Raw genomic sequence first — 25059 nt, 5'->3', positions numbered from 1 at the left:
ATTATTTTAATTATTTATTTTAATTTGTTATATTAATTATTTGTTTTAGTTAGTTGTTTTATTTCTTTGTTTTTAATTGACTTGGACAATCTAAACTTAAAGTAATGCCACTTCAACTGAGAAGGCAAATGTGGAATATTTTGTAAACTAATGAACTCAGATGAATACTGTGTTGATTGCAAATTTTTCATTGATGCACATGAATATTCATTTTGTTGGATTGCTATATTGTAAAAAAAAAAAAGAGAGAAGTTGTTTTTAGGAATTGGCTTGGATTGTAGCCAAGTTCTAAAAACAAAAGGAGGGTATATGTAAGGATATTTGGCATGTTACAGCACAGAGTACAGCACTACTACACAGGTAGCAAACAGCACAGAATACAGCACTACTACACAGGTAGCAAACAGCACAGAGTACAGCACTACTGCACAGGTAGCAAATTCTTTTTTGCAGCACCACCACAAGGGTGCGGTGCATTGCTATATGTGTTACCAGATTAACAAGGAAAGACAGGCCATTCAGTCAAAAACGATTTTAACATATAAGATGCAAATCTATTTTTACAGTTAAAAGTACACGTGCACATTCAAAAATGCACACTATTTTTCACCTGAAATGCCTATGGTGCGAGAGACACATTTGAAAATAATAACTAACCTTACTGACAACTAACCTGACTAATGAAACATAATCCACTAATAAAAATGTGTCTCCACTGCAGAATTAGGCCTATTCTGAAAGTGAACTTTTAAACGCACATCCTTTTTTTTTTCTGTTCTCTCTGCTGCCCTGTCCACATAACTACAGGAAGCAAATGGGCTCGAAAGAACAGGAAATCAGTTGGTTACAAAGAATTACTATAAAAATGAGCCATTGTGTAGAGAAGGAGGAGATGGCGTGATTAATTCTGATTGGAGCAGCGTCATAGCAAGTATCATGGTAGAGGGAGTGATCAGGCTTTTTGCTGGGGGAAGTTTGAGGGAGGAGAAAGGCAGTCGAGATTGGGGAGAGCTGAAAGAAGGACCTTTCCACTGGCTGAGGCATTCCTATCTGCAAAAGCTGAGAATTCCAGGCAATGACCCCGGTTTGAGAAGGAAAGCGTTCCTTTTTACTGGAGTTAATCTTCAAGGGAGCCACATTCAGAAAGAGAACAGCCAAAGAGAACAACTAAAAAGATAAGGTAATTACAGAAATATGGGAGCTGAGTGTGTACGATAATATGCAGTCAGTGTAGGATTCCTGTGCATGCCTTAATCAAATGCTAATGTTGCAATTTGAGTTCTGTTCTCCGCCACTCTCTTTGCAGTGTGTCATAGACAATGCTTTTACTGTACCATTTTATTTATTTCTGTAAAGAATGAGATCGTGTTTAATTGCAACTTTTATAATACAGAAAAATATTTGAAAACAGACGGGTGGTGTATTTACTATTTACCATTACAATGCTGATGATGTGGGGAGATTTTAAACAGTGCAATGGTCATTTTAAGACAGATGTGTGCATGTCAGATTCAGTATGAACAGTTGTGAGTGACTGTAGCATAGCTCGTTGGAGGTACATGAGCCAACGGGAAGAGAGACTCTCTGAACATAGCTCCCTACCGTATATAAGGTAGTGGAAATTACCACAAAATTACCATATATAGCTCTCTGTCGTAAATAAGTCAGTGAGATCGCCCATGGTGGCACACTAACACTGAAAAATGTGGTATTCCTAAAATGTAGGTCTGAGGTCTCTCTAGTGATTACACGAAAAATCTAAGCAAAGATAAGGGATTCTGGACATTGGGGCCACAAATAAAACAAGGGAATTATGCTCACCAAAATACCACCAACCGCGCCTACCACCCACGCATACCAAATATGCATGCCTGGGTGCTGAAATAATGCATGTTCACTATATTATTGTTGTACATGGCCCAATCTGAATACAAGGAGTGATTGTTGCTAAGTTATATTTCGGCGGTAAGAAAATACCGTCAGGCCCCAAATCTCCACAAAATACCCTACATATTTGAAAATAACTCTAACTTCAACCATCAGCCAGTGTAACTCCATTCGAGCATAGCTAATATGCTCCGTCCTGGTTTTCTGTTTGATTATCCTAACTGCTTTGTTTTTGATTAGCTGCTATTTGGTCATGCACTGCTTACTGGCACCAAGCAAGAGTGCATTCCCATAATCCAGGTGGGGTGGGATGGGATAGTTGCTCTTGCTATGGTGTTACAATTTGCTTCATTGAGGAAAGGTTTAATTGTTCTAAGAAACCTGAGATAACATGAGCAATTTTTGCTCACATACAAAGCTTGGCAGAAAACAGTGAAAAAAGGGGGGTCACGTGAAAACACTCCACTAAACACTTCAAGCGGAAGAAGGCTCTCAGTGTTAGAACCCAATGAGGGGATAGGCCAGATCAAGGATGGTATACAAAATCAAACTTTATTATTCACATAACAGGTTACATTATATACTCCACTAGATCCATAATAGAGCAGCATAAAAACAATTAGACTAATTAGGTCAGAAAGGTTACAAGTAATGTACTTTCTTTAATTACATTTTTTTTCACTATATTGTAACTTTTTAGTGGACAATACTAGAAATATTGCAGGTGATATCATTTGATGTTTACAATCCCACTGCAATTTGCCCCTTTCTTCTTTCTTTTTTTCCTTCTTTTTCCCTTTTTCCTCTTCTCATTTCCTTCTCTTTTCCTTCATATCTTGTTGTTTTGAACCTTGTTGTTCTATTGTTGACACTGGACTGCACCTTTGCGCATTATACTACTTTAATGCAATTGCACTATGCACTTTATATCCATCCTGCATTGCAGGAGATTCACTTGACAATGATATATTTGATATTGTAGATAATTATTGTTAATTGCCTGTTTTTATGCTGCTCTATTATGGATCTAGTGGAGTATATAATGTAACCTGTTATGTGAATAATAAAGTTTGATTTTTTTATACCATCCTTTATCTGGCCTATCCCGTCATTGGGTTCTAACACTGAGAGCCTTCTTCCGCTTGAAGTGTTTAGTGGAGTGTTTTCACGTGACCCCCCTTTTTTCACTGTTTTCCGTTTAGTTACTCCCCAGGGTTTACGTGTTTGGGGCTGCCCATTTCTTGATTACATACACATACAAAGCTTGAGCATCAGAGCTCATAGAGGCTTCCAGAGTAATGCCCAATGTTTTAACTTTACCCACTACTTGAATGGGGGTGTTTTTTTTATCATAAATGATCCATATTGTGGGGATAATGTTGCCTTGGCTTGATTGGAGCAGAACACCATTAGCTCGTTGTGTTACTGTTTAAACACATCCAGTTATGGTCCATCCAATATTCTATGAGGTTATAAAGGTCCTTAATTGTCTGGCTGTCTTTATCGTAGTCGCCGCTCAACTCCACTACTAACTGTGTATCGTCAGCATAGTTGGTGAAATAGACTTTTGTTATCTAGGACTTCACAGAGAAATCATAAGTACAGGTTAAATAAAAGCAGAGAAAGACTTGCTCCTTGAGGAACGCCGCAAAAGATGTCAGACTCATAAACATGTATCGCCCCAATGTGCTTTTGACTTTCTGGTCATAAGGAACAAAGCCAGCCAGCTAATTGCCTCCTTTGAGCAGTTGGCGACTTTCTCGAGGGCCTGCTGGAGTAGTTGGTGGTCCAGCAGGTCAAAGGCGGCACTTGGGTCAAGGAGGATAAGGAGTCCTGCCTTGCCCTTGTCAATGATACCCAACCTTTGTGTCTGCAAATCGATCATAGATGTCTTGGTGCTATGTGCAGCACAAAACCTGATTGTTGTTGATGCAGCATCTCATTTTCCCCTACGAATGACTAACTGTGCTGCGGCGATCTTGTCCATTACTTTAAGATTAAAATTGCAGTTAGTAATGGGTTTTAGGTTCCCAGGTTCTCGTTGGTCAAGACTGGGCTTCTACTCTAAGGGAGTGATGGTGACCTGTTTGATGTTGGTTGTTACTGTTAGAAGCAAGTAATCAATAAAATGAGATCACAATTGAGGGAGGTACACTAACCAGGTCCAATAAGTAAAACAGGACTTGGATTTTTATGTCAGAAAGGTATCTTCTGATAACAACAAACAAAACAAAAACCTCTGTCAGAGGGAAATGGGCTGAGACTATTCTTGTTAACTATGGGTGAAATAATTCCACAACTATATTTGAGGAACACTAAAAAATGATAAAGTCAAGCTTTGACCTGCTTTAGATGGTGCAGCATTTACCTGTTCATGATGGAAGAGTCCTGGAAGAATATCCCGAAAACAGGACAAGGTATGTGGTGAAGATCTTTTAAATATTTTATGAATTTACAAATGCAACCTGGTACTTTGTCCCAGGTTTATTCTAAACAAGATCAGACATTAGAATATTTCCTAGTGTTAACAGAAATCGGATATGCTGCAGAGAGGTTCTGTTTTTAACTGCTTTAAGAAGGTTTCAATGGATAATCGATGGATAATGCGAAACAGAAAAATGGAACACTGTGTTGTTAAGTGAGTCGGACACTCCATTGAGTGAGGCTCTAAAATAACGTATTAAAATAATTGTATCATATAAGAACATTCCACTACTGTGGCCATGTGATGCTATGCTGCTACCATTTGTTCAGTTTAAAGGTGTCCTTTAAAGTATTTTAGAAAGAAAAATGCCCTCTTCAAGACTGCTAAAGGACCACTGATGAAGAAAGGGCAGGCTGTTCAAAATCCATTCACAATTAAATATTATCAATTCCAATGGAATTCAACAAAGTGAGCCAGACGACTGCAAACTTGCACTGGCCTCAATAAAGAGAAATTCTGCAATTTGAAATAAGTACCCAGACTAATAACTTCAAACTAAGACACTTGGCAACAACATGATAGGAACTTTTCCACCAAGGTTGCATGTAAACTGACGAACTAGCTGAAAGTCAGTCTAACTGTAGGTCTAAGCATTGAGGCATTTTCTGCCTATTTCCTGAAAAGTTCAGAGCGCCTTCATTGAGAAAAAAAAAAATACCTTGAATACATGACGCCATTTTGAAATTCTGTACAGCTCTACATTATACACAGTACTTCTACATTGTTTGCGTTCATTCAGTGCATGTTAAAATGTGTCCACAAAACAGGGTGTGGGTAACACAGCTAGGTTGGAAGATGAAGATAAGATAACTTACTGGGGAACTGAGCTCAGGAATGATGGCACTGTATGTAATAGGTCGACAGTCCCGTGTATTATTCACCAACACACATGGAAGGAACATGGGCCCAAGGTCATCTCCATCGAGGATGTCAACGGTGAGGGTGGTTGTGCTTGTCCTCCTTTCATTCGGATTTTGTGCCCGATCCTGTGGAGAGAGACATTTCCCAGTCATTTTCCTTTACATATTTTTCATAAAGTAAGATTTTCTTCACAAACAGTTCAAGTCAACAGAGCATGTAGTTTCAATTAAGGTTAATGCTTACTCTCTTATGGTTCGATTGATATTTTCATAACAAAATGCAAAATATTTGTGCTCAATGATACATTAACAGGAGAAATTATTGTAATATGTAACACAAAAGAGTATTATGTAGTTATTGGTACATAGAATGCTGAAAATCGACTGTGGCAACCAACCACCCTTAAGTGACACATTTTTGTGAGACAACATTTATGTAATGGCTGTGTATATGTAAGGTAGCATGCCAGAGGCAGACATACATTCTGTGTGTTGTTTGGCTGCTATGCCTGGTGTTTTTCAGTTAGCAGCCATTATAGGGTCAGGCATTTGGTGTTGTTCCCGACCATCACCAACCACTGTCGGCCACCAACACAAACAGCTTTTCTTGTCAACCAGTCTATCATCCCCACAGATTGCCAACCCAGCATCTAGTGCATACATCAGTTGGACTTCAAGAAAATGTTTCTTTCTGTTTAACCATTCTTACAGTTGTTTTGTTTGTATAGGTAATGGAACAATACATCATATATTTTAAATCATGTCATAAAACAGTCACTCTGGTTCAATGGGAAAGGCACTGATGAAAAAGTCCCCAAACCCATGTTGTGAAAACGTAAGTAGAATGCGTTTAGTGGGAGACTGTATTGTTTATTATGAAATAAGTATGCAGAGAATAAGTTAAGTCTATGAGTTGAGTATTGATAAGAATGAGGAACCCCCTCTTGTTGGCCTCTGCCTCCTAAACTGGGTTACTAGATCATTACTATTATTAGTATCTGGTGAGGGACAATGAGCTTGTTAAAAGCAAACTCAATGGCCCTCGATGGTTCTTTACCAGCCAGACAAAGCCTTTGTCGGGCCAGTAGCAGCCAAGTCCTGTCCACCATGTAAAAGCAGAAGGGACTATCTGTAGTCCCTTCTCCCCATTCCCTGGTGCCCATCTTTTTTTGTTTACTCTTTCTGTTTTTCTCAATGGCCTCCATGGAAAGGGAGAAGGAAATATGTTTAGAACCTTCTCCCTGTTTCATGGTGGCCATCTTTTTTGTTTACATTTTTCTTTTCTTTTTTAATGGCCGCCATGGAAAGGGAGAATGAACTACATATAGTCCCTTCTACCCGTTCTGTGGCAGCTATTTATTTTTCTTTTTTCAGTTGCAAGGCGCCACAGGCGTCTCACAGCTTAAAAAAGACACTATTAGTACCCCGGTCTTAAGGGGCAGGATAATAATAGCAATTAGCCTCTAGCTGGGGGGGCAATACTGCATCGGGTAATACCCCGGTTCTCTTGTTAAGGTCTTCATTTTGCTCAAGCCTGTAACTATGGGTGTCAGGGCATTACCTGAATTGATAATGTACCCCCAGCTCGGGGCCTATTGCTGAATTAACATTAGGGGAAATCAGTGTAATGCAATGTCTTCATGCACACATTTGGAACCTATTACACAAAAGGGTTAATTAACATGCACATATGCTCTGTCATGCCATGGACACAGATCAACAGGCCAGTCCACACAATTTCACAACTCTTCATATATGTATTCTTTGAATTTACTTATATCAACACAATGCAATGCTGGCCTTGGATGGAACTCCAAACTAGCCCTTCCTCCGCAGAATATTACACATTGACACCAGGAGTTCTTCTGCCACAGCCCTTTCAAAGCATCTATAGAAAATAGAAAGTGCTCTTTGAACCCAACTATTTTCAAAGTTCACTAATTCTTTAAAACACCATGCCTACCTATTCTCCCTGGTTTGGTTCCTCCTAGTCCTCAAAACTTCTTCCTACTTGCCAGACTTCGTCCTCTCTCCTCCCCCTTTTTCATCCAAGTTGGGTTCTCGTGCTGAGTCTACCTCATGTTAATCTTCTCATATGACTCAGTTTTCTTGCGCCACTACCTTATACTGTCCTGTTGCCACAATCTTGGTTTTGGTTTATGGTCAGAAAACCGGAAAAAAAAGTCAAATTTGTTTTTTATGATGTTTTTTATTTTAATCCCGGACCCCAAAATAAATATATAATTAAAAAAAGAGAACTTCGACTTTTTTTTTTAACTGAATGTTTCCAACTTGGCTTTATTTGGACTCTTGGTATCTGATTAGTTCCAGCCAATTGATCTGGAGCTACAGGTGCTCTAGCAGCTTTTCAGATAGGTGGGATGCCTGTGACTTAAAGAGCTGCATCTGCCATCTTATAATTGTAAAGCATCTATTTGCATGCATGCATGTCAAGGTTTGCTGCAAAGGTAGAGCCAAATCTGCTGTTCTCGGCCTGATGAGTGTTTACATAGTCCAAAATACATGAGCAAAGAGTATGTAAAATTGTACTTCTTGGTCCATGCTGGTGCTTTGTGGGAGTATGGAGAACCAAAGAGGATTGTTCCTGTGCCATCCTGCACAAATATGTTAGCCTTAAAGGATAATTCTCAATGCTTTGACATATGTACACTGCTGATACCTACTGTCTGGGACTAAGTGAGGTGACCAAGGGATCCTCACCATGCCACCCCTGTGCACATCATGCACCATGCTGGGGAAGCACCCCACTATATGTCCCCAAAACCAAGAAGGGTACTGGCTCAAGGCCTTTGCCTCTCATACCATTGCAGTCAAGATAAACAAGCAGCGATGTAACTGTGCGCCTAACAGGATCATTGGTTTAAGAGAATTAGAAGTAAATAGAATGTTTAACATTGTATTGAATATAAATTAAAATATACACATTAAGGATATATATCTTAAAATATATACATTAAAATAATCTTTAAAGATAAACGAGTTGTGTCAAAGTTGAGAAACTTGTAATTATATATCTAAACAATAAATGGACAGACGGAAAAGGGAACATGAATTAGCAAACCTCAGGTTATAGAACATAAATATATACTTTATATCCATGTTAAATGCATATTAACCAAACATCTTTCACTGTCAAACTATTTTTTACTAATAAATCAAGTCCATAGTGTTGCATGTTATGCTAGAAAAAGGAGTGTGTAAAGCATCCTCACCTCTCACCTATTCTGTGCAGCCCACTTCTCTCACAAGGCAACCACATGGTTCACCTACTTCTTAGAAGGTAGAGCCATGAAAGTGTACTCAGACCAGGCCAACGCTCCCCCCACCACCATCACTTGTGGAGTTCCACTAGGGTCATGCACAGCACTGACCCTCTACAACCCATTCACCAAACCCCTCTTTGATTTACTGGACTCCCTCGGCATAGCTTACACAAACATGCACACAAACTATGCCGACAACACACAAGTTCTCCTCCCCCTCTCCGGAGATTAAGACCAAGACACAGAAGCTCTCCTTAAAATGTATACCACTATCCAAACCTGGATGCCAATCAATGGTCTCTGTTTAAACGGCGATAAAACCGAGATCATCATCCTAGCCCCCAGCGAAACTTTAACCAAACTCAGCCCCGAATACTCACACATGACCATCGACAATATTAGCATACCTGTCTCCTCAGCCGTGAAGACCTTAGGAGTCTACCTAGACGCCACACTCTCCATGACTAGACAAGTCAGCGCCATCTCCTCCTCATCTGCACTTACCACCAAACTCATTTATGCCATAAAACCCTACCTTACCGCACCCAACTGCCTCTCCATAGCCAGAGCTACTATAGGAGCCAGACTGGACTACTGCAACGCCTTTCTATCAGGCACATCAACCAAAAACTTAAACAGGCTCCAAATAGTGCAAAATAATACCCTCCGCACTGCACTACACATCCCCAAATTTGACCATATTTCACAGGCCAGAAGACTCGTACACTGGCTCCCAGTCAAGGAAACAATCAATTTCAAAATACTCACCCTCAATCAAACAGCACCCCCTACTTATCCGAAACCATAACCAATAATTCCTCCATCCACCCTAAAAGAAGCCACCACACTAATCAATTCTGAGTACCCACTGTAAGAAGAGCCAAAGCCATCTCTCCCCACCTCACTCAGAGCAGAACCCTCACTGTACTCCTTTCCCAAATCTCTCAAAACTACACTATTCAATTAACTATTACCTTTCTTTCACCTGTCCTCATCTGTTTGGCTATGATATGTGTCTGTAATACCAGTATTTGCATACTTTATCCTGTAATGAAAATTGCTTGTAACCATCTTCCTTCGACTGTAACCAGCTTGATGTTTCTTATCTGCAACAGCGCCACAATGCCCCAGGGCTGATGTGCGCTTTAAAACATTTGAATAAATAAAAAAATAAAAATATGACATCACAAATGGCATTGTTGACATCATTGATGACATCACATATCTGGGACACTTTGTTTTGTTTACTGACATGATTAGGCTAGTTTTTTGTTTTTACTGACAATGAGAATTTGAAAGAGCACAAAAGTAGATCTAGATTACAAAATAGAAGACAATGAAGAATCTGAATGTTTCCAAGTAGCTTTATATCTAACAGAAGGTAAATACAAAATAACTAACCCCTCAAGAGTGTTTATATACTGCAACACAAAGCTTGACAATAACCAAATGCCATACATGATATTAATAACTTAGAAATATTCGCACTTCCAAAAGCACTCCAACAGCTTAACTTGTACGAGATCATTATAATGCAAACAGTGGACCCATTTCAAGCTATAATACGCCTTCAACCAAAGTCAGCCAAATGACTTCCATCCGAGCTACTTAAGGGCATCGGTGGCAAAGTACTATATTTCCCATTGGATCTAAAAGAAAATGTTCAAACTCTAGGACCGCAATGGCTAATAGATCAATCTTTGATTGTACTAGTTAATGGTGTGCCAACAAAAGACAAAACAATTTGGTAACAACTAGTAGACTTTAAAAACGTTAGACAAGCTCTACAATATCTAAAAGAAAATAATGAATACTACCAAGATATAAACAGAGAAAAACATAAAAGAAACCACCCACATTATTCAAGAGTCACCAGAATCTGGCCAATTTGAAGTGTAGATCCTGTTACAGCAGCCAACATTTTAGACCAGAATATCATTCACCCACTGCACTCCAAAGAGACAATTGATGAGCATTAGAAACATAACAAATGCATCAAGCAAAATGATCCCCATTGAGAATATGGGGAAAAAGTGTAGAAGCAAATTCTTTTCCTCTACTCTGTCCTACTGGAAAAGGAGGAACATATGATGAAATGTCCACACAAATTAGTGCATTAGAATATCACTCTTTACGAATGTATTGTGAAGACCCCAGATTCAGGCAAATTGTCTAATAGATTTTCCACCTCCTCTTCAAAAGTGAACTAGCAATTTTATGTTATGGAGTTGCACACACATTAAAAATAGGCTGTAACTTTTTAAACATATCCGCTAACCAACTGGTCAAAAAAATAAAAGACAAAGATGAAGTTTTGCAGTCAAGTATCACAAATCTCTTGTCAAGCATGTGTGGTACAAAAGAATACTGGTTCCGATGTCACGCTGATGTACGTTTTGTGCTAAGGAACCTAGCCAAACCCACATGTGGGTTTGTTACTTTAAGTACTGCAGAGTATGCATGGGATGACTTGCACGAATACTTACGCACTGAAAACCTAAATAAAGTTGGAATAAACATAAAAACACCATGCTGCATTTTATCTGCAATAAAACTACCCCTCTGCTCGGAGAAGTGCAACACTTCTTTTGGAGAAAAGAATATCAATCCAGAGGAGCACTAAACATCCACATGATTTTGTGGAAGAAAGATGCTCCAAAATGTTGCCATGACTGTGATGTCACTGTTTTACAGTTTATTGAACAAAACATTACCTGCGACATCTCTTCTGAAACCACAAGTGTTATGCTTCCAAAAACATAAATGTGGCAAAAACTACTGACGTAAATATAAAAACAAAGGGAAATACTACACCAAATGTCGCTTTGGCTTCCCTAGACCAGTCTGCAGAATAGGACAAGTAAATTGCTTGATGTCTTCTGTTAGACACAAAAAGGCAAATATCCTATAAATACATACAATATTAAAAGGGACGAAGCATTCAAGCACATCAAGGATTACAATGCAATAATTACCCTCTTGTGGAATGCAAACATAGACATGCAATACATTGGAGACAATTCCACTGCAGTTGCAAGATAAGTCAGAGGCCATCTCACCAAAGCTGAGAAAACAGAGCTAAAGGACCTCTGGGATGACGCATCTGACAAAACACAATCACATAAATTATACAGCTTCGGTATAAAAATGTTCTCCCATAGAGAATGAGGTCCTACGAAGCTGCGGACCATTTAATAGGTACAGCCTTATATGGCAAATCTGAGCACATTGTTTGGCTGAACCATGGACCAGCCTCCTCCCGAAAAATAGTACTATAGTTCTACCAACAGATAGGAAACATAGGCACAAATGATCCCAACAGCCAGGACATTTTTTTAAAAAGCCATTTACTTGACACATATTACCCAAACAGAGGTACTGTTTTGGAAAACATGTGTCTTTATGACATTGCCCAAAACTACACCTACAAAAACAATGTCACCCCAAATGAGACAACTGGCAAATATTCAGTTTCAACTTTTGAAGGAAACATAGTGAAACTAAGAAAACCCTGTCTAATTAATCATGTAAAGGTATCATTTAAAACTCCACAAAATAGAGAACTGCATTACATGACATTACTCCAACTTGTTAAACCTTTGGAAAAGAAAATGAATTATTAGGTGACTATGACTAATTAGAAGCTGCATTTAAAGCAAATGAAAGCAGTATAACAAATGACAATTTCAAATAATACAACCAAATGTTGGACAATTAACACCAACAAGAGGAAGAAATTGAATCTCAACTAGATAAAGACACTCCTGAGGGAGGTCAACCTTCCCTTACAGGAATCCAAAACCCTCTTGGAGAACGACTCACTCTAAATGAAGCAGAAATAGCAATGACTGAGGTAGAAATTACCATGTATCAACATAAACAATCTGAGGAATACTCGTCAGTTCTGGAATCTCAGCTAATTGATGGACAGCTCACCATTTATCTAGATGTCACTCAAGAAATTGAGCATGGTTTTAAATACTGTACCTGTAAAAATTAAAAACCTCTGCTCCTCTATATAATTGGTGAAGTTGGTTCTGGTAAAACATTCTAGATTCAAATAATTAGCACATGTTTACACAACTTAAACAACAACCTTTTGGCTGTATTAACAGCCCCCACATGTTTAGCTGCTTACAACATAGTTGGTGTCACGTTGCACCGACTACTACTACTCTCTGTAGAACACCAAAACAAATTAGAACACTACAAATTGTCTGCAGAAGCTGCTACTGAGGTAAGCAGAATTCTAAAACAAATGAAAGTGCTCCCGATAGATGAAGTAAGCATGGTGTCCAACCTCATGTTTGCTTTAATTCATCTCAGAATGCAAGAAGTCCTACAAACCAACTACGAGGAACTGTTCGGAGGAAAACATGTTATTTTTTTCAGAGACCTCCTACAGTTAACTCCAGTGAAAGGGCAACCTATTTTCAAAACATTAGGACACAAAGAATGCAGTAATACACTCGGCAGCATTAGAAATGTACATTTTCACTACAGAGAACTAACTCAAAACATACACCAATCCGCAGACTTCACGTATGCTAACATTTTAAAACCATAAGAACTGGGCTGCTTACTAAAGATGCAAAATCCATCTTAACTAGTAGACAAATCCATGAGCTATTTTGGCGAAACAAATCTGCTCCTGATGTCATGTAACAATTAACTGAACAACATCTAAAATGTATGTCCTTGATGCCAACCTTTGAAATCTGTAGTCAATTCAATGAGACAATATTGAAAAAAGAAACCTATACTGCATATCAGCTCCACAGACAAACTAAAAGTGCACAGCATGACATTTCCTATGTGTCAACAAGCAACAGCATGACTAAATAGCTCAGAAAAATGTATCTTCAACACAGCCAGATTGGAGAAAATATTATCTTTGCGTCTGAACTGCAGAGTAATTTTGAAACGTAACCTTAATGTAGAACAAGGCTTAGACAATGGAGCAATTGGTACAGTTGTTGGTTTCCAGGCATATCCGCATAACAACAATATTCAGTTTGTCAATATCCACTTTGACAAACTTGTAGAAGTTAAAAGAATTGGTTGAACAATAGGACGTTTCCTTCATTTCAAAGACATGTAGGTACGCATAGAACAATTTTCTCTGTCACTTGCATATAATGTCACTATTCACAAATCACAAGGTTTAACTCTAGATCAAGAATAGATTGACATTGGCAGCACAGTCTTTAAAGAAGGTATGAGTTACATAGCATAAGTCTATTCCTGGTTACCTTTCATACAAAGTAAGTCAATACTGACATTCCTTGCATCCTGGAATGGGCACTATACACCCCCATCTAAATTTGTACTGTGTACCTCAAAATAATTAACCTTTTAAAAGACAAATAATAGAAACAGAAGCTACAGCAGATTTCACAACAATACCACTAAAAAAACGATGACCAACTCCTGCACCAAGCAATACAACGGCAAAACTGTCTAGTACAAAGTCAACTTCACATCCATCAGAACAGAAATACACAAATGTCTCTTCTCCAGAAAGATCTGCAGGCCCATCTAAAAATCAACAAACAAACTCTCTAGTCCATTTAAAGTCACAAACACAACTGGAGTAAATGGTTATGCTAATGTAACAATCAATGTTCGGTTTCAATTGCCACCGAATGTCACAATATTTACTTAAACGGCTCAGACCAGTTGTGTTTGCAAATGCTCGTCCCACAGAAATGCCACATCCTGACAACCCTTATAGTGTCTCAGGTATTATGCAAGAATTGGACTACTGTGCAGAATTGGTAAAAGTTTCCATAAGCATACAACAAGATCCACAAGCATTCCTAATGTACTTACTACAGGTACTGGAAACCGTAAACATCTCTATGAATGAAATCTTCCAGATTTCATAGACGTGGAAACATACATGCACTCTCTGCAACCGTGTTTCACAAGATGTATCCATACCAAATTGTGACTCCATTCCATTTCACCAGCTTCAACAGAATGCAAATCATGGCAGATTATGCTTTTTTTGAAATTCAGACATTCATTCCACTATACAAATAAACTCACATAGACATTATGTCATACTAATGCTTCTAAGGTACTATGCAGCTCGTACCAAAAATAACTTTAAGCTTACAGGCTTCTCACACAGCCAAGTATCTCCTGAAAAGAAAACATTCACAACAGTAGGTATAATATAGCACAGTGGGTGCCACAACTACTTCAGGGCCCTACACTGCATATGTGAACAAAGGTTTTGTTGGTTTGAATGTAACAATACCTCTATTATTCCTTCAACCCAAGGTGTCTAACTACATCCATAATACTGCAAGAACACTTTTGAAAGTTAATCTAGTTAGAATATACGCCAACCTGTATCTAACTACTTCAAAAACAACTTTCATTGCAAAGTGCTTGAAATACACCGTTTCAATTCATATATGACAAAACATGTTCTAACCGCTAATGTAGTTCGATTACGCCAACAGCTATGTAACTACTTCAAGCATTGCCTTAATTACAACATACTTCAAACAAATTTACTGTTGCCCATTAAACTCATGTAACTGTACACATTTTTTTTAATCCAGTACAGATTTTTTTCCGAATGACCCAATGATTATGTAATGTCAAAATAACAGAATAAAATAATCCATATTACAAATGCATTGTACTCCCACTACATTACGTACAATTACTTTACACATATTCCTACTATGGCGATTCTAGCCATACTCCTACTACATTACCTATAATTACAATATACAAATTAGTACTGTGGTGATTGTGTCCAGTGCACATATTCTGAGGGGCATGGCCTGTGGCCATGCCACCCAGAATCTGGTCACTGACCACAACACAATTAACTGTATAACACATATATATCATACACGGTCAACTAATAAAACTCACCCCCTCCCCCCAGCAATGGAAATGTCGTCTGCGGACACCAAAATTGACCGTGGACCTGGCTGCATTCCCAAACACTCTTTTACCTATAAAAACAGATCCACATTACCTTAATTCCACTTCCTTACCATTGTTATGCCCTCTTCCAGCCATCAAATAACCCCAAATGTCTTCTCCAAGCTGTCCGTTCACTGCGATGTCTGCAAACTGCTGCTTTGCCCACGGACAGCTACACTGCCTGCCCGGCCTTTTTCAACCTACAAAAACAGCCCCATATCATCTTTTTTGTACTCCCCCACCCTTTCCAGCCCTTCTTCCAACTAGCAAATGACTCTAAATGCGTTTTCCAGACTTTTTTGCCCCACTCAGCATCCGCGGTTAGCTGCGGCTGTCCCTATAGCCAACATGGCAGGCGTTTCCAAAAATCGGATGCACCGCATGTTTTTTATTGACCAATCAACAGACACATCCGATGTCCACAGACATCACGTCAGCCCATGAGCTAATTGGAGGCCTGCCCAGAGACCGAACAGGGAAGTGGTGAGTTAAAAAACTTGGTAATTAAAAAAAAAATTACTGGATGGATTTACAACACATTTACAAAAGAACGCTTTCAGGGCCAAGTCGCCTCGCCTGCCAGAAATTTTGTGAAAATCCATCTAGCAGTTTGGGCTGTAGACGTGAGTAAAACATTTTTTCCAGGGCGTCTATGGGAAAAAACAAACATTTTGCGACCGCTTTATAACTTTGTCTCCACTTGAGAAAACTTCACAAAACCTCACCACACTTCGCAGGATTGATCTGAAAGGGCCATATACTTTTTTTGCAAAGTTTCATGAGGATTTGTTTGGGGGGGCAAAGTTATAAACCACCCAAAAAGTGCTCTTGCTATGGGTTGAACAACCTAACCATAACTACCGCAGGCCCTGTAATATATATACGTATACATACGTATATATATATATACACATATATATATATATATATATTTATATATATATATATATGCTATAGGGAGATTCATGTGTGAGTGGGAGTCCTGGTCCCCTAGAAGGGTGTCACACCAAGTGAGGTCCCACTTGCCATACCCCTATGGAGGGTCTTGCTAAGTGGACTCACCTCCCTAGCTGCAAAGGAAGTGTCTCCCCCAGAGAGAAGGGATAAACACCCTAAATTCGGCCCAGTAGGTTAATTCCACATATCAGTATGGACAGCAAATCATGTTTATTTCATTTTAAAACAAACACATTCAAATGGTCATCCCGGAGTCTGTCTGCTTCTTCCGTCTTGCAACAGAGCATACACCTAACTCTCACCTAATTGCTTCCACCAATAAACCTTGTAAGAGGCCTACAGCAGACCCCCACAATTTTCCTTTTAGGTTGTCTTAACACACATCTCTGCTCATCATTACATTTTCAACACTTCAAATCAGGATAGGTACAAGGGTTACTTTGTAGATTTTAAATAATCCATATATTTCGAGAAACCTTTTTTAGTAATAATATATTACTTAATCACCAGAAATGTACTCATTTCTTTAGTGAATCCTTGATTGTGGTTTAATGGCGATGTGTCCCTAATTAAAAGTGATCCTAGGTATACAACCTTAACACGCTTTATTATATGTCTGTCTCAGTGGTAGAAGTGTACCGAAAAAAAATAGTGGAACTATGGTCTCGGCAGGGGAGCTGGTAGGCAGAAGCATAGTGCAACACGTAACAAGGTTTTGCGGCTGCGGCATTGCAACAGTCGAAGTGGCTTGTAACCAAGGCTCCTGTTACAACTTTACACTTTCACAGGGACATGAATAGACAAATCCTATATATAGAATGGTGAATAAGGTTGTTAAAAAGTAGAGGAATGGTAAACAGAAAAAATAAAAGTAGTGGAACACCGCTCCCGACCGTTCCCCCTCACTTCGATCACTGCTCTGTCTATGGTTCATAATAGTGGACGAGGACAGCTGACTTTGCCTATGGTCATTATTTTAGTTTTCCATAATTGATTTTAGGAGAATTAGCTCTAGAGTAAGAGGCCAAGGCAATTAGAAAGTGTTGTACTCCAACTGCAGTGTGTGCCAATATGTGTTAAGTGTTAAATGCCACTGTGAAGTCACCTGGGCAGCTTCTTGACCCTTCCATCAGATATTTCATTATATTAATGATATGTGTTGTTCGATATCCTGGCCTAAAACCCATATGAAAAGTATGTAGTTGAGACATATTGATCCATTGGAAAGATGATTTCAAAGATCTTACTAGATGCGTCAAGCATGGGCAATAGTCAATAGTCATTCATGCCCTTGTGGGCTCCTTTTTAATACACCAGGACCAATAAAGCCTTCTGCCTGGATACTGGCATCCTTATGGAGCTCGCTAGACCATAAACAAAAAAAAAAAAACAAAATGCAAATTAGCTCTGCCAAATTACTTTTCAACATAGAGTGCAGATTTAGTAATTTTGCTAAGTTGACTTGGGTGATTATATTCCTCCATTGCCTCTGTGTCTCCCTGTGTTGAAGGATGCAAATGGTAGTCGTTTGCCCATTTTAACTGTTTAAACCCTGAAATAACAGATTTGATTTTAATGTTTGTTTATAGCTCTTCTTGATATAAATTTCCCTCCCGGTGTATTGCTGGATGGGAAATACCCACTCAAGTCAAGTCAGTGCAATATTCAGATGCAAGTTTCAAGCACTGCCTTTTCTTACAAACTGCAATCTATGGAATACAACCGAGGAGGTCGTTTTTATTACTTTAAATAATATTATGTGTCAAAAGACAAGAATCAATGCTTTTAGAGGGGATCCATTGATAGCAGAATTGAGATCATTGCCTGACGTGCCCAACACCACGGAACTGCATTTTTTCTTCATAATGGCAATTGCTATCTGTGGTAAACCATATGATAACGAAGCAGCTTTCTGTAATAATACATCGTGTTTATATCAGCTGTCAAGTATTCCTTGGTCAATGTAATGAGAACTACAGAAAAAAAGCAGAAGAGAATTCTTACCATGCTGGAAAACAATGTGAAAAAATATTAGGCAATTAGTTAATCTGGAACGAACACATTTCATGGAAAGGCCTGGAGCTGTTGTGCTTTCAATAATGTGCTCTATGTATGGCTGTTTTTTGTATAGATTTTTCTTTGAACATGTTGTACTCCAAAGCAGCAGGCTGAAATAGTTACATACAGCTATAAAAAGGAGACGATTGTGGAGCCATATGTTTGTAAAACCCATTGAGATTCTAATAGTGCAGTCAACCGGCTGACTTACATTATTTTGTACACAATGCCATGTGGAGTTTAGTGTCTATTACAAAACATTGGGAGCAGGGATGTCATTTGGTGGTCACAAGGTCCTCCTTTTCTACCCCCGTGGTCTCTACCCCTGTATTTAACACAAGAAACACATTATGATCTTTTTGTTTTAAATATAAGCTCCTGGACACTGGAGTAGTGTTGATCATGCCACACCAGGTCTGCGGGTGGCCCGGCCCAGTCCTCACCCATTAGGATGAAGCCTGGGCTTGCAAAGCAAGAAGTAAGCGCTCAGTAGGGTGAGCGGACCATGACATGTGCCACATTCAGCTGCAACCCCTTCTCCTCTGGCTTCCTTGCAGCTCATATACAGGAACCAGGAAGCTCTGTCAGCTTCCTGGTTCCTGTTTGTGAGCAGCACAGAGGAGTTGTGGATGGCCTGGAGTGATGGACAGAAGCTGGAAAAACAGGTAAAAAGGCTTTTCTTTTCAAATGTGATGTGTATTTTGCATGTGTGAATGGAATGTCAGATGTATACATGTGCTATGGGTCAGTGAATGGTGGGTGAATGAGTAGGAATGTGATAGTGTGTGTTTGAATGTTCTGGGTGGAAACATGGGTGTTAGATGGATGCGTGAAAGTCATGTGTCATCACTTCCTGTGATGTCACTTGGGGGTGGGGTCAAATTACATCACTTCCTGTGATGTCAGGGGCTGTGTGATGCAACTTCTGCTACTCTTGGCATTTTGGTGAAATGATGTCCCTGATTGGAAGATGTTCAAAATGGAATTCTGAGAAGCAATCCACAGTTATCCTTGAGTGCACATTTGGAAAATGACACCCTACAAAGAATTGGGGTTTGATTGGCAAATTGTGCATTCATTTACAAAGGCCTGCATTGCTGCAATTAGATCACGTAGGACGGTCTGTCAGTATCACATAGTTCAGGCAGGAAAATCTCAAAATGTGAAGCTCTTAAGGTGTTCTTCATTAAAAACAATCAGTCTAATCGTGACTGACAAGAACCTCGACAGTCTATTACGTTTATCTCCCTTCCTTTACCCTCCATACTTTACTGTAGTGAACCAAGAACATTGACCCATGTTTTTAAACAATAGGAGCCTTGAAACTGATCCCATCCCTGGATGGTTGCTGTTTTCCAAGTGCATCCCCCTTTTGATAAACTTTAGCTTCAACACAGGCTCTGAAAATGTACAGCCCAATGTATTACTTTAAACCTGCCACAAACCATGCTTTACGGTGTGTAATGTTCCAAATAACTGCCTTGTCAAGGATTTTAAACTTTGCTGGAGGTACATCAATGCTGTTCCCCTATTCAGTCCATTTTTCATCCAGGAGAAGAGACGGACACCGCTTTCCTGGTCTTCTCAGATGTTACTCTATAAGCACGGGTGTACTGGGAACCAAAAGATGCCCTGGGTATTTCCCAACTGGCCCCATATTATACATTTTCAGCAAGTCCAACCCTTTTCCTGTGAGAAATCTGGAAATAAAATAGGTGACAACACCAACAAGGCCCAGTGTGCAGGTGCCTTCTGGGAATGTTCAGAGTTCCCTATAGGCCAGTCCACTCCTGCCTACCAGATTTGAACAATGGTAGAGTGGATTCCTAATCATGCATGAATTATCAGCACTGCTGCCTTCCTTGTCAATGTTTACCCCTCCAAAAGCAACTGGTTCCTGTAATTTCACCAAATGGATGCAGAATGTCCAAATGGATCTTTCTAAGTTTAGTTTAGTTTATAAATGTGTACCGCACACCAGTGGTCCAAGGGCATAAGGGCGAACACAAAACAAACATTTGGACAACACATAACTGAGGCAACCACTCATCAGTAACAACAATACTGTCTGCAGATGCATTAATTGCTTCTATTACATCACGTAGGGCGAGATGTCAGCATCGCGCAGTTCAGCATGTGGCGCTCTTAATGTTTTCTTCACTGAAAACAATCAGTCTAATCCACTACCTCCTTGTTTACTTGTGATTTCCCACAGCTATTGCCCCCTCCCTCATCCCACTCTAACATCTTGACCTCTTTTCATGTGATAACAAAATCTTAGGCAGATGACATTCAAAGCAGAGTTGAGGTTTCCCTTCTGGAGGGGTGGTGATTAGTCATTCCAGGACTAAACATACTACTCAAACTTTGAAGAGATACCACCAGTTTCAATTAACTGTAGCTAAGTTGTCTTTAACACTTCTAATAAAAAACATCTATAGGGTATCTTGATTCCAGCTCTGTTTTTGCCAGCTTCCTGTGAGTCCTGAGGTAAAACTGTAATGACACTAAAACCACAGTTTGTAATGCTGTAGTCAGCATCAGCTTCTTCCAAATGAAATCTCCTATAATAATGAATGTCCCTTCTCTCCACTCAACATAGTGCTTGCTATTTGTGGGATGTTTTTACCCATGCATCCAAGCCCTACCATAAAACTGTGCATTACTGGCATTGAAAACATCATGATGGCCAGAACTCCCAAGAGAGTGCACAGGGAAAACATGAAGACTAGGCTGCCACCCATTTTTACCTATGTTGTGAGCACAGGAGGGCACTGCCTAAAACCACCATTGGGCTACACACACAGTAGCCTGAAACCATTTGGAATGGCAATGCCGATTGCCAAAAGCAACCCAGAAGTGTGGGGAATTCATTTTCTTATTGTCAAGAATAGATGCAATACCGGTGCTCACCACTTTCAGAAAGCCGGCGTTTTAAAACCACCAGACTTTTGTGTAAAACTGAACAGATGAACCCAAACCAGGCCAAGGAAAGACTTGCTAACAGGTGGATACAATGTAAAACTATATTCTGAAATTACTTGAAGGAAGTAATTATTTAATGTATATATAAAAATTGTAAGTTTGATTTAAACTGGGAACTAAAGTGACATTTAGCTGAATTCTGCCTGACAACTACCCCCGACAGGAGAAACCTGCTCAGCCACTCTTCCCAGGACTAGCTGCATCCTGCTGCCCCTGCCAAAAGGAGATGACACCTCTGATTGAATTAAGGGAGGGGTACCTGCAGACTGCAGGAGGTTGAACAAAGCCCTGTCCTGGGCTCAGGCAAATGTTATATTGGGGGGGTCGTAAAATGGCTTCCTCTTGGGGGAAACTCGGAGGGGCAGTGCCTCTGCTAGCAAGCTGAGCTTGGGGGAAGTGGATAAACCAGTTATTCCACCATGTGATGTGGGAAGCCACACCTCTTTTTGACCAGGGCATCATTTTAAAAAGATAGATAACTCATAGTGCGGACTGGTCAAAATTATATAAATAATATCATTATTCTTGGGATTTTTCCGTGCACATTTTAAGAGGTGTTAGGACCCTGTGGTGTATTCTGGGGGGTTGCTAGCAGAAAATATGGTCTTACTCCAAATGTCTGCATGTTAAAAATCTGACACTTCATCAATTAATGTCCATACTCCTTGCGCACATTTGTGTAATTTTTGGTAAATGTCCGATATTGGTAAACTGACCAAAAAACGCAAAATGTTGTCATTTCTGAATCCCAGCTCGCAGGAACATGGGGCTTGAACAGAGACCTGTCTTAATTAATCTGTAATATGTACATGTAATGTCAACCACTTGTGTATCTGGGAAATATGTATTTGAATCAAATATAGATTTATGGGCAAATTAACCAGGGGAGGATCCTCTGACCCATAAACAGACCTCATCATGACAATCCATTTCCTTCCCCCAATCATGAGAGAGGGGAGAATTGGGCCAATGACAAGTAGAGAGGGGCAGGCTCAGTTATGCCACACACACCCACGTTCTAAACACATAAAAGCAGACAGTGCAGGACAGGTAGACACATTCACTTTCCACTTTCTTGTGGGACGCTTTGCCGGGAGACTCCAGACTTCAAATCCATCAACCTCCAGAGACCAGAGATCCAGAGAGACCAGAGATCCAGAGAGACCAGAACTGTGCAGTGCTGAGAGCAGAACCAGAGACCAGACCGCTGTTCAGAACCACCCGCCGGAAGTCCCATCCAACCTGACCAGAACTTGACGGCTTATTTCAAAAATATAGTGTGAGTACTCACTGTGCAAAACCAATTTCTTAGTTTAAAATAATCTAATCCAAACTATTTTAGCCTATTAGAACTGCCTCCTAGAATCGTGTCATTCTGTCATCTTTAAAACTGAAAACTGTCATCTGTCATTCTGAGCTTTACAATTTCAAATCCGAAAAACTACCTTTATTAAATCGGCCGTATCTCCAGAACGGTTTGTGCTAGGAGCAAGTGCACGCGAATAGATTTGACATTTTGCACAATTTCAGCCATGTAAAAATCAGCAGCTCCTTGCTTTCCTTTGCTAAAATTCGTTTTAACCTGCTAGTTACTCATAGAGCATTGCTAAAGTGAGCCTGTACTAATATAAACTAGATATCACCCACCCTAAACCCCCTATAGGGAATTAAAAGCCTTTTTACCATATTTTTCACTTAAGTGCAACCACATCAAAGTATCTTGCCTGTGTTTTAAAATCATACCTGTTTTTCTCTAAGCTTGCTAGGGGGGAACTGCATTTCGTATTGCATTTTGTTGGGATTATTGAACACTGTGTGCTCTCCTTCCATTTCTTACATTGCAAAGGGGGGGGGTGAATTGCCAGAGAAAAAGGGATTATATTATCTTTTGCTAAATCATATCAAGTTATTTCTGTACTGCATTTTATTCATCATTGCATTGTCCTTGAAGCCATAAAAGCATTCTCAGCTACTTCATCCTCTCTATATCACTTCTAAGCCATCAAAAAGAGTGTACCACTGTAACATTATCCATTGTTGATCACTATCATCCTCACAAGTGTGCTATCAAATATTAATTTACTATAAAAGTGTGATAGATATATATTGTTTAATTTTCAAATAAACCTTTTAAATTTGCAAAACAAACCTACTTCTTGGCTCAGCGGGGTTGGGGGGATTCTGAGAGAGGGGTGTGATATAAGGGTTGTCATCCAGAGTACATGAACTAGACATAAAAATATATCAATAAGGGTTTCCATCAGCATCCCAGACTAGGTATTGACTTAGCTGTAGTGTTGAATTGAATCTGCTTACATATTCTAGTTGGCGCATCAGTAAACGCACAACTTTACTACACAAACATGCATTCTCTGTTCCTGGACAAACAGCACAATGTCCAAAATGTTGCTTTCGGGTCGTCAGTGGTCTCTGTGAGCGTAGGCATTTCCTTCAATACACCCATAGAACAGAGCTCAGCATACAATTGCCGGTCTGGCATTTAGGTGCCTTGGTAACTTGTTACCTCCATCTCTCATAAATATACTCAGTTGTTCTGCAGCACACAATGTGATAAGTTTTAGCATTCCAGTCATCTGCTCATGCGCCCCCCTCTTTTAAACTTGTGTCTAAGCAGAGGCATTGCTAGGGGTCCAGGGGGCTTTAGACCTGGGTCTTCTGGTTGTTACCCTGAAAAGAAGCTCAGGGGCTTCAGTCAAAAGGCTAGCTACCCTATGTAGCTCCCGACAGTCCCACCATTAGAGTAGCCCTGCATCTCTTCCAGACCCAGCAACACCCCTGTATCTAAGGAAGGTCACGACTTTAAGACACCTGAACCTCAGATGCATTGCCCAACTCGGTTCTGAACATCAGCTCACTAACACCTTTCAAACTCAGAAGAAATCTCGATATTTTCCTGTGTGGTTAAGTGATTAACACCCAGAAAGCCCTTATGGTATTGGTTGTGGTGTGCACACGATTAATGCAATGCAATTAAAAAGTAAGTCCAAGCAGCCATACATTTTAGAAATGCTCGAGTCGGTATATATATATCATAATATATTCTTAATCAATGATGTGCACCACATGATGAAGTTCCATTTAAGAAGGTTCCATGATATGGACACCTTTGACCAGATGGCACTACCAGGCGACAGGAGTCACCATCAAATAGTATCACTCTGGCATTGCTTTCCCAATTCATTCTGCATGAATGAATACAAGGAAATCAAAACCAACCATTTACAGAAGAACAAAAAACACGAAGGCCTGCGCAAGGAAACCGAATTAGACACTCGAGGGTATAGTGGCATTGATGTAAAAACTGTTTGGTAACAAAAACAAAATATGTTGGCACAGGTATTGGAATACAGCGGTGTGGCATTTATGCATAGATATACTAGTAAGGGCTAGCCAGTAAACGTACCGAAGTCTACTGCTGATGCCTAGAAAGCTCATATTGTGCCATCCGATGAAAAACACACTCTTTCAGTGGCAGTTGCTTTATTTGGATGTGTGGGGAATGGAAACAGTGGCAGAGTGGCCATCTAATGCGGAACACAACACTTGTTCTTCAGACTACAGCGTGGCAAAG

At 39.7% G+C, this 25059-nt stretch overlaps 1 protein-coding gene across 4 annotated transcripts in view; it reads right to left on the bottom strand.

Moving 5' to 3' along the window:
• PCDH15 (protocadherin related 15) overlaps positions 1-25059 on the bottom strand; it is a 3978145-nt gene that overhangs the window by 2751265 nt on the left and 1201821 nt on the right. For all 4 annotated transcript variants that reach the window (XM_069611238.1, XM_069611242.1, XM_069611241.1 and 1 more), the window contains one exon: positions 5188-5358. In XM_069611238.1, the coding sequence (XP_069467339.1) occupies positions 5188-5358 (171 nt within the window). The remainder of the gene's footprint in view (positions 1-5187; positions 5359-25059) is intronic.

The sequence above is a fragment of the Ambystoma mexicanum genome, chromosome 8 (genome assembly GCF_040938575.1).
Source record: "Ambystoma mexicanum isolate Mex_15411 chromosome 8, UKY_AmexF1_1, whole genome shotgun sequence".
In the NCBI taxonomy this organism is placed as follows: Eukaryota; Metazoa; Chordata; class Amphibia; order Caudata; family Ambystomatidae; genus Ambystoma; species Ambystoma mexicanum.
The sequence above is the reverse complement of the archived record's forward strand: the minus strand, read 5'-3'. Positions and strand labels throughout refer to the sequence as shown.